Source organism: Rasamsonia emersonii (assembly GCF_000968595.1).
Source record: "Rasamsonia emersonii CBS 393.64 chromosome Unknown ctg1118621760700, whole genome shotgun sequence".
In the NCBI taxonomy this organism is placed as follows: Eukaryota; Fungi; Ascomycota; class Eurotiomycetes; order Eurotiales; family Trichocomaceae; genus Rasamsonia; species Rasamsonia emersonii.
Window position 1 is genome coordinate 1 of NW_013562799.1, and position 10,597 is coordinate 10,597.

At 51.7% G+C, this 10,597-nt stretch overlaps 3 protein-coding genes across 3 annotated transcripts; 2 read left to right on the forward strand and 1 right to left on the reverse strand.

Moving 5' to 3' along the window:
* Positions 1-1,946: 1,946 nt before the first annotated feature.
* On the reverse strand, positions 1,947-3,335 carry T310_8283 (Phosphoglycerate mutase family domain protein; the record flags this gene model as incomplete). The annotated part of the gene is made up of 2 exons (XM_013468931.1): positions 1,947-3,260; positions 3,291-3,335. The coding sequence occupies 2 exons, from the start codon at positions 3,333-3,335 to the stop codon at positions 1,947-1,949; spliced, it is 1,359 nt and encodes a 452-aa protein (XP_013324385.1).
* A 462-nt stretch (positions 3,336-3,797) lies between these two features.
* On the forward strand, positions 3,798-5,348 carry T310_8284 (Dor1-like family protein; the record flags this gene model as incomplete). The annotated part of the gene is made up of 1 exon (XM_013468932.1): positions 3,798-5,348. The coding sequence occupies one exon, from the start codon at positions 3,798-3,800 to the stop codon at positions 5,346-5,348; it is 1,551 nt and encodes a 516-aa protein (XP_013324386.1).
* Positions 5,349-5,940: 592 nt separating this feature from the next.
* On the forward strand, positions 5,941-9,876 carry T310_8285 (Cyclin; the record flags this gene model as incomplete). The annotated part of the gene is made up of 4 exons (XM_013468933.1): positions 5,941-7,229; positions 7,272-7,480; positions 7,692-8,036; positions 8,159-9,876. 4 exons carry the CDS (start codon positions 5,941-5,943, stop codon positions 9,874-9,876), a joined length of 3,561 nt encoding a protein of 1,186 aa, XP_013324387.1.
* Between the last annotated feature and the right edge of the window lie 721 nt (positions 9,877-10,597).

The window sequence follows — 10,597 nt, forward strand, 5'->3', positions numbered from 1 at the left end:
TGCAGCCTGTTGCCGGCTAGTCCATCTTGGTGCGGCATTTCGAACACGAGGAATCTTGTAGCCGTCTTGAATTGAAGATGGTCAACTTCTCTCGTGCCTTCGCCCTTTTTTTTGTTGTCATCCTTTGCAATGATACCGCTTAAAGTTTTCGAGACGATTTTTGTCATTTTCGTTTGTCATTTTGTCAACATGCTCGGATTACACTGCTCTGATCTTGCTTCTCGAAAAAAAAAGTAATCTATTTTTCCCCCCTTCGATCTGCTCTACTACGGACGTTTGGAGCGAAGTGACATGATCTTCTTGTCGTCGATCTGTCATGGTCTTCAGTTTCGTCGCTTTCTGTGCAGACCGTTTGAAACCGGAACCACGTCTTCGCCGCAGCCGAAGTCGTCTCAGTCACCATACGTGTCTCGGGAAAAAAGCAGTTACGACGATTCATGATCTTGTACGCGATTTGTCCTCATCTTCGGCTCCAGCTCGGCTGTACCTTTTTTTTATTCCCTTTAAATTTCCCTTTTCCATTGGGCATTTCTTTGGCGAGTATTACCCATAGATTGCGATTCGTGAATTCGTGGATTGTCAGGTTGATGCATCATCTCTACCCACCATCATCAGACTGGGCGTTGTTTATTTTTTATTCCCCTTATTTTTTTTCTTTGGTCACATTATCGGATCATGGCATGCTGTAAGCGGGGAGGGTATGTTCATATTTTCCGTCCTTTCTTCTTTCGATGCCCTTGCCATTTGTGCGGGCCTTTTTTTTTCTCTTTTTTTTTCACCCCCCTTGTCGATGAAAGCCCTCGGTTACCCGACAATCCTGCTACGATGAAATGTACGAGGCATCTGAAGTAAAAACAATCAAAAAATTCTGGGTCACTTACACTGTTGGTTGCTTCTTTTTTTTTTCCCTCGGTGGATTTTTTTTGCTCGTGTTCTTATCATTGAAGCTCTTCGTCTTCGTCCCGATCCTTATCATTCCGGTTTCTTCCGTTATTTTTTTTCTTCATCTTCCCCCAACCTTGGTGCCACTGGTCAATCCTGGCATTGATTTCTTTCCCCCCTTGTTGTAATTAAAGTGAAAGTGGGCATTTATCTATTTTTTATTATTTTTTGTGTTTCGCCTCCGCCGGCCGGACTTCTGGAAGGCGTGGGAGGCTCTTTTATTGAAATCATTCTCTTAGGATAAAAACAGAGACAGATCTCAATTGAAAAGAAGGATTGTCGTCCGAAACTTTCTTCCTTTCTCGTGCAAGCTGTATTGTAGACGAGTATCGTGTATTCCTTTGAATCAACGACTATTGTAGATTGGGATGTAGACGGGAAAGAATTGGAAGGTTAGACTCGATGCTTGCTGGTAAGGTTATTTTCGCATGCCATAGCCTATTTTCTTTGATCGTGTCTGTCCGGGAAAGACACATAAAAAAAGAAAGAAACAAGTCCAGGAGTCATGACGCGTGCTGTGCTTTGCAGGCTTTATTCATTCGTTCGTTCGTCATCTACCTATCTACCTAGGTATCCATCTGGCTGGCTGGCTGGCTAGCTAGAGCTGGCTACCTCAGTATACGCTCCCGCGTATACTCTGGTCTCTTTCCCGCTCCAGCTCAAGGGAGTCACGACCATCGCCTCGGTCAGCGTCGTCATCGTCGGCGTCAGCGCCATCGTCTTCTTCATCATGGTCGTCCCCATCTCTGAGGACGCTGGCTATGCGAGGACCGCTAGGTTGTTCATGTTGCTGCTTGCTGCTCTTATCGGTATAGTGCTGATGAGGATGGTGATGGTAGTGATGATGGTGATGTTGCGGCTGCTGCTGCTTTGATCGCCTGACGGACCGTCGTGTGCCGCTTCCCTCGTCGTCGCCGTCGCCGTCGTCTTCTGCGTCTTGCGAAGGATGGTGGATTTCTTGAAGAGCAGTGTCCACTTCTTCTCCGTCGGACGGGATTTTCTGGCTAGGGCCGGGAGGGCTTCCGGCTATCTGTATCATCATCATCGTCGTCATCATCATCATCATCATCATCATCATCATCATCATCATCATCATCATCATCATCATCATCATCATCACTGTTCAATCGGAGTGGCGAGACCGAAGGCAGCCGTGCTGTACGCTCCGTCGGCCTCAGTCCGCTGTCGGCCGCGTCTGCTCCGGAGACGGAGGAAGTCGCTCGAGGAGCGGCGAGAGCAGCCAGGGATATATAAGATGGTGTTTGATCGGGAGAAGAGATGATCTCATCTATGGACTCGGGCCTGGGAGCCACAATGGAGAGGTTCGCCTTTGGCTTATTCGTACGGGACACCTGCTTGGCGGCTGAGGCCTTTCCCTCTGGATTTGAAAGATCTGAAGACTCCCTGGCGGCTTCTCTGGTCTGGCCATCGCTTGTCTCTCCACCATCGTCATCGTCTCGAAACAAGTCGACCGTATCCTGCCTCGCCGGTCGCCACATCTTCGGTCTCGCAGCAGCATGGTTACAGCCATTTGGACAGCCGCCCCATTTGCGCCTGACCGGGACCGGCGAGTCTTCAGGCGCGCTGGGGGCCGGTTCTGGAAGCCCCTTTGCAGCTCGTTCACGTTGCTTCTCCAGTTCTCTCTCCTTGCGGAGTTCTGACCACGTCCGCAGCTTCGTCCGCAGGATGTATTTCCCATTATCTGGGTTCTTCTCCATGATCACAAACTCGCAGTGGTTGACGTTTCGGAGATCCTCAAAGTATTCGACGCTAAAGTGGTACCATTTCATCAGGAAAATGCGGGTCATCAGTCCATGCGTGACGAGGACGCAGACGCTGGCGAAGTCGTCCTCCCCAAACAGTCGCCAAAGCGACTCGTTGAAGCCGCTGATCCGATCATACGCATCCGCTGCCGACTCTCCATTCGGGATCCGGTAGAAGAAGTGCCCGTAGTCTGCTCTCTCCTGCCACATGCGCTCCATCTCCGCCGAGCATGGCTGGAAATTACCAAAGTCCTGCTCCCGTAGCCGCGGCTCCTCGTACACCTTGATGGTGTGCCGTGGGAAGGGCGAAGGCGATGGATCGTCCGAAGTCAGGGACTTCAGGATCCCCTCCGTCGTCTCACGAGCCCTGCGGTACGGCGACGTGAAGAAGTGAAGGGTGTCATCAGGGCGGAGCATGGCTCGTAGCCTGCGGCCTGCTTCCAGCGCCTGCTTGTGCCCTTCCGGCGTGAGCTTCACCCGGTGATCCGGGATATATTGGTGGATCTCGCGATTCTTGTTTCCCTCCGACTGGGCATGGCGAATCAAGATGATCATCTAAGTTGTGCAGAGAAGAGTCAGACAAACCACAGATGAGGGAAGAAGCGGTTTACCAACCCGTGGCTTGCCCATTCTGACGTATGGACGGAGTATTTTTTTTTCTATAGTTCGATAATCGATTAATCGATAGTAATAGACTGCTCTGAATACTAAGTTTGTAAGATACCAGTGTTCAGTAGTAAGTGTCAGGTGCTTGAAAATGAATCTGGATCAGGATGAACTGTCCTCATGGGCGATGTGAAACGGCCTCGCTTCCACTTGACGGACATTGTTCCAGCAAGATAAGGCCGTGAGGGGTTCTCCTAGAACGTTTCAGATGCAGCTGGCGAAATGGAATGATGGCATGATCGCTGCCCGCAGCGGAGCTGCGCAAGTGGCCGCTGCGCCCGCCGGAGGCGATTATTGATTGTACTACGTACAGGTGGGTTCGCTGCACGAGCAATCTCCAATTAAGCTTGATGACTTCCAAGGTTCCATTTCTCTTGACATGGTCGACGTTGGGATACTGTAAATCTTTCGCAATTCCCGCACACAATGACAGAACCGCTATTCGAGCTGCTTGCTCCGTATCTGGACAGAAATACTAATAACAATGCCTCTCCGACGACCACCACATCCCGCCCACGACGACCGTCATCATCTTCATCGATCGATGCGACGACCTCGAAATACATCAACCGTCTAACCACGCTGTCCCTTGAATCCTTGAAGACCACAGAGCCCCAATCCATTGCTCAGTCCTCTCATTCGATACTCCTCTCACTCCAGGCCCTCTCCAACCGCTCACATAAAGCCTTCATCTCGTCATCCGATCATCTCTCGACCCTCCGAACCTCGATCCCCTCGCTAGCGCGCGAGGTCAAACAGCTACAAGATGCGATCCCGAAGCTCGATGATGAGGCCGTGCGATTTTCATCCACATACAGCAAGACTGGAGAAAATCCGATTCTGGATCGGCGAAAGAAGGCCATGCAACTGTCAAGAAATGTAGACCGGATATCCGACATCCTCGAGCTACCTGCCTTACTTTCGACAGCCGTGTCCTCGTCGTCTGCGACTACAGGCGCGACCGCGGGCAGCCTCTACACGACCAATTACTCGTCCGCCCTGGATCTCTACTCGCACATCAAACGACTTCAGACCCTCTATCCTGATTCCCCCCTCATTAAGGACATTGTGACACAGGCGGAGGATGCGATGAAGGATATGACGAGTAATCTCATCGCTGGGCTTCGCACGCAGAATATCCGACTGGCGGCGGCTATGAGGACAGTGGGTTGGTTGCGGCGTGTTGCGCCTGAATTGGAAAACCCGCGAAGGGACGGCGGACCATCGACATCGGGTGAAGGCTCCTTTGGCGCGTTGTTCCTCATATGTCGACTGGCGAACCTGGTATCCACGCTTGAAGCGTTGGACCCCCTCCGGGAGCTTGCCGATCAGGAGACGCAACGACGGCTTGAGGCTACGAAAACTCAGCAGTCGTCATCGGCCAATGCTAGCGCATGGTCCGGTGGGCATCAGACGGAACGATTCTTAAAGCGATACATTGAAATCTACCGAGAACAGAGCTTCGCTATTGTCTCACTCTACAAGAATATTTTCGCACAGGACCAGTCTGACAGCGACTTGGCATCCGCGAGCATACCGGGTCTCGATCTGCGGTCCGTGAGTTTGAAAACGAAGGCACCGGCGAAGAGCAACAAGAAGGATCCGTTGCAGGCCCTGCCACCAGCAGTGGCCACTTTTCCCATGCATCTGGTGCGGTTGCTGACAGAGACGCTTCGGGCGTACCTGCCCAATGTGCAGGACAAGAGCTCCCGGGAGAGTCTTCTGACCCAGGTTCTCTACTGCGCGGCCAGTTTGGGACGGCTGGGCGGGGACTTCAGCATGATCCTCACCGAACTGGGGACTCCTGATGAGGACGCAGAGAACATGGACGGAGGGCCAGATATTGTTTCTGAGTGGGAACAGGTGATGAAAAAGCACCGGGAGTTGGCAGGGAAGCTGGAGCAGCTCACCAGTGGCCACACATCCGCTGCTGCTGCTGGGAAGAGCGCGTCCCGGGTAACTTCACCTGTGCACTAGAGTCCAATATGAAATAGAGCATAATGCAGTATTCGCCTCCCTCAAGCATACAATGATATTGCAGACTCGACTAGTCTTACCAGTTCTTGGAGACGGACATAATGCCCGTTGCCCGTCTAGGAAGACCCTGGTGACCGTATCAGCTGCCGCGTGCACTAGCCGGTTCGGGGCTAGTGGCGGGTCACGCCCCTCTCGCGGTCACGGACTCAGCGGGTCTCCGCGCTCTCCATTCATTCCGATCCCGCCCTCGATTACTTTACGTCCAGACCGGCGGCTTTGAGCACTTCCATCTCTCCTCCCTGGTCCCTGTCCAGGTCTTCCCAGTGATGGAGAGGCCTCCCTCCACTATTGCTGCTGGGAGATAGTCTTTGTCTTTATCCTGCTAATCTATATATATAGATCATTGCTAACCTGGCGTTGTGTCGCTATTCCGGTCCCTTTCCTACGAGAGTCCACGTACGCCTTCTTCGCTTGTATCACGCCGTAGCCTCCGCCCAATGCTTATGCCTATGGTCTCTCCTGGAGCCCATTAATCCTCGTTGTTTTGCCCCTTTTATATATATATACGTCTTTCGTCGAGACTGCCGGCCCCATGTCGACTCTTTCTGCTCCCTCGTCATCCGCCCTCTTGGTCGATCCCACGAAACAAGCCGAGTATCCGATCCTGCTGGGTGATAAGTTGGCGGGGAAAGCTGATGGGACCCAGTTCGTCAATATCACATACAATTACAAGAGCAAGTCGGCCACGCCCCAGCAACGGACAACTATTACCCGTTCGTCGACGTCGCGGGACATCTACAACCTCACGATCAAGGACAAGGCTGGCAATGCGGAACAGACGACGTTGACATATTCATATCGGGGGAGTGTTGACCCATCTGTGCCGGTGCAGGAGTCTGAGACAAAAAACCTGGTTCTCGTCTTTGACCCAAAGCGGAAGGCGTTTATCTTGGAGCCGGTCAGCACGAGCTTGAACTTCAATCTGCGTTCCGCACCAGGGAAGTCGGACAAACAGGTGCTGGAACAGTATCCCCAGCTGAGCACCCTGCCGGAGGAGGACCAGGCCTCGGGAGATGACCGGTCCAAGCAGGAAGGGAGCGACGACGAGAGACCCGAAGCGGCAGATGAGAGCAATCCCTACGACTTCCGACATTTCCTTCCCAAGGAGAACACTGAACGGGACAAACCCGCTGCTTCTCCAAACACAACCCCAGACCCGCACAACACTGCAAACAATGGCACCACCCCGACGCTGTCGTCTACCAAGGAAGCCAAACCAAAACCATTGCCAAAGACCAAGCCACAGACCAACCCCCTCCGGCAGGTGAAGCGGCCGCCAAAGGCTGCTGCGGCGAGCGCCAGCTCTGCAACAGCGAGGTCACCGCCAAAGTCTACTCCTCGTGTCGAGCAGGAGGATGTGGTTTCTGAATCAGCGCCTTCAGATGAGGAGCAGAGGGACAACAAACGCGAGTCGAGCAAGATCGGGGCGTCTCCAAGCTCCAATATCATTATCGACGGAGACCTGATCATTGACATGGGTTCGCCACCGTCACGTCCAGCGTTCAAGGTTAATCCTGCTCATTTTTCGTCGAATAACACATCCGCCAATGAAGCCGATGATGATGGTGACGATGAAGAGGAAATTGAAGATTTGCGGTTACCATCTCCGGCCCGGCACAATGACACAAGCGGTGACCAGCCGCCTGCACAGCACGAGGAAGCTTCTGATGACGAAATGGAGGATGATCCGCTGGCTGCGGAGATGGAAGCTGCATTCGAAGAAGAGGAGGCGACGAGAAGTCAGCAGCTCCACCAGCAGCAGCAGCAGCAGCAATATACCGTACTTAGCGATGAAGACGAGAGTGAGGTAAGCGAGGAGGAGTAAGAATCTGACGAATATACCATAGATTACTGGGTTATCAGGCTGGCTGTTTTTCTATCTATTCAAGTGAACATAGCGGCGGCGCAACTGGGAGTTTTGGAAACAATGATGGCCTTTGAGCCTGGCGGGAAATATTGGATATTTGATACCATATACCATGAGTGCAATGTATTTTCACTTCAGTTCAGCTCAGTTCAGTTCATTTGCTTGGCTATATCTATGTATTACATAATTCCTAGAGACTTCACAGGTAAAAGTCCTTTCTCTTTGTAGGCCTCGCATTGTTATCTCCGAGGGCGTGGTAGCTGCGCACGGAACAACAGATGATCCGGCCTTATCCAGTCGTCGCATCCGACGGCCTTGGAAGTCAAGACGCTCGCGCTCAGCAATAACCCTGCCACCCCATTTATCCTCCATTTCGGCAGCCTTGCGATACCATTCACTTCTTACCTTATTTCTAGGCTCGAATTTAGGCTGCCCTTTCCCCCCTTCGAGTTGGATATTTCCTCTTGGGTGCACCGCTGGGCTCATCCGCCGCACAGCCCTTTGCGACATCCACCGCAAAAGACAAACGCCGCACGATGATACCGATTCATTCCGCCATGGTTCTCTCACTCTTTTAACTTCTTATCTATCTAGATCACCACTTTCTCCGCAGGAACGGAAGGACGTTTCTTTCGAGGCTGGATTGCCCAGTCTGCCTCCGCGCGCGCATTTGCTTCTACTCACTCCATCGACTGATCCCTCGGAGCTACATTCCGCTCGACAACGACTCTCTTTCCACGCTGGCCGTCGTTTACACGAAAGTATCTGTATCATAACGTCTCAACGGAGCTTCTCTCGTTTCTCGCTGTGTTCTAGAAGAAGAAATAAATGCCCCTGATGGCATCCCCGTCCTCGCAGCCGAAGGAAGTGCGACCTGTCCCAGCGCCGTCGAATCCCGTCCTGCTCGAAGCGCAGTCCCAATGGCTCTTCACAGATGAAGAGCTCACGCGGACGCCATCGCAACTGGATGGCATGTCCATGGAGGCCGAGCATACGAGTCGCAGCAAGGGTGTCAATTTCATTGTGCAGGTCGGGATCATGTTGAAGCTTCCACAGCCCACTCTCGCGACCGCAAGCGTGTATCTGCACCGGTTTTTCATGCGATACAGCATGGTTGATCTGCCCAATCGGCCGGGAATGCACCCGTATCCTATTGCGGCGACGTCTCTCTTTCTTGCTTCCAAGATGGAAGAGAACTGTCGGAAGATGAAAGATTTTGTTGTCGCATGCTGCCGGGTCGCGCAGAAAAAGCCGGACCTGGTCGTGGACGAACAATCCAAGGAATTCTGGAAGTGGCGGGACACGATATTGCACACGGAAGATCTGCTTCTTGAGGCATTGTGCTTCGATCTGCAGCTGGAACAGCCGTATCGCATTCTGTACGAGTTCATCTGCTTCTTCGGAGTCAATGACAACAAGCCTCTGCGCAATGCGGCCTGGGCATTCGTCAATGACTCCAGCTACACGGTTCTCTGTCTGCAGTTCACCCCCCGTATCATCGCTGCCAGCGCTCTTTATGCGGCTGCTCGGCTATGCAACGTGGCGTTCGAGGATGATGCGGCAGGGCGTCCGTGGTGGGAGCAAATCGATGTCGATCTTTCCAAGGTGCGGCAGGCGTGTAACCGGATGGTCCGGCTGTATGAGAAAAACTCGGTCCACCGGCAAAGCCACCCGTATCCGACCGTTCCTATCGAGGGGGAAGCGGTTCTCGAGACGACGCGAATTCCCCGTCCTCGCCGCGACAGCGTTACGGGCACGTCCTCGGATGGAGAAGTGAATGGGCGGAAGCGTTCAAGAGAGGCAGAGGAGGACAACACGGGCAGTCGCCCTGGTTCCTCGTCGCATCCGCCAGAGCAGCAGTCTCTGAAGAACGGGTCGTCTTTTGACAGCAGCCATCACAACGAAGAGCCTTCTCCGAAGCGGCAACGGTTGTCTCAAGACAGTGATTCGAAGGAACCAAAGCCACCACCGGATACGCACCACTACAATAGTTCACAGGCCTCAACCTCGTCCAATCTTTCCTTCTCCTCTCAGCCCGTCAACGGACACCATCCGGCCAGCAGCAGTAACGAATACTACTCATCACAAAACTCGCATCCTTCTTATTCGAAACATCATCATCAACAACATAATCATCACAGACCATACCCTCAACCGCCTCCTCCTCCCCCACCGCCTGTTTCTCACGAAGCGCCCGACCCTATTCAGCAGCGGATCGACGAGATTGTGCAGCAAGGCTTAGCTCGCAACAGCGGCAACGACAAACCGCGCGGCGACAAGTATCGTCCAGCGTGGGATAGGGATCGGGATCGAGATCGAGATCGAGACTGGCAGCGCGAGAGACGTCGCTCGTCAGTAACGTCAGGATCCGGCGGAGGAGGACGAGACGAAGGCGGAGGCGGTCAAAAACCGAGCACCACCACTACAGGATCTGCTGCAGGATCTGCTGCTCCTGAACGCGGTCGAACACAGGGAGCAGCAGAAGCAGGTGATGATGAAGAAGAAGGCGAAATAAAGGAAGAAGAGGAAGGAGAAATAAAAGAAGAAGGAGAGATAGACGCCGACGAAGAAGGCGGCGGAAGCGAAGAAGGAGAAGTGTAGCAAACACTCACACACACAAAAAAAGGCAAGGGGACAAAAACCAACGAATGAATGATATTGACGATAGGCATGGCATGGCATGATGGGCATAATAATGATGATGGAGTTTGATATCACTCAGTTACTTAGTGACTTACTGAGTAACTTAATTGGACAGGCAGGGACGGATGTGTACATACATACATAAATACTAAATGCATACTAAAATACATAAAATGAATACATACATAAAATGAATGGATAGATTAGATGGGTACTACTACCGAACCGAACGACTACCTGTCTGTAACTACATACTCCGTACAGTAGGAAGATACTTATTTACTGAGCTGAGCGGAAATAATGCACATGCAAATGCATTAAATATCCTGAACAAGGAAACAAAAGAAAAAGAAGAAATTAGTTCACCTTGAAATGATCCATCCATCATCCTGTTACCAAGGGAGCAGGGGGAGGAGAGCGAGTAGGAGAAACCGTCGTAACTGTATGTAGTGTACATACGTGTGGATCTTATCATATCCATACCATGGATGTATATATCCAGATGTATGAATTGAATGAATGTATGTCTTATTATCTGACAAGAAAAGCCCAGAGAGAAAAAAAAAGAAGAAAAAAGAAAAAAAGAAGAAAAAAAAAAGAACAAGGGAATAAATAAATACAGGCTTATCATCTAACAGAGTATATAGTAAGTATATCATATACCTGCTCATTTAAAAAG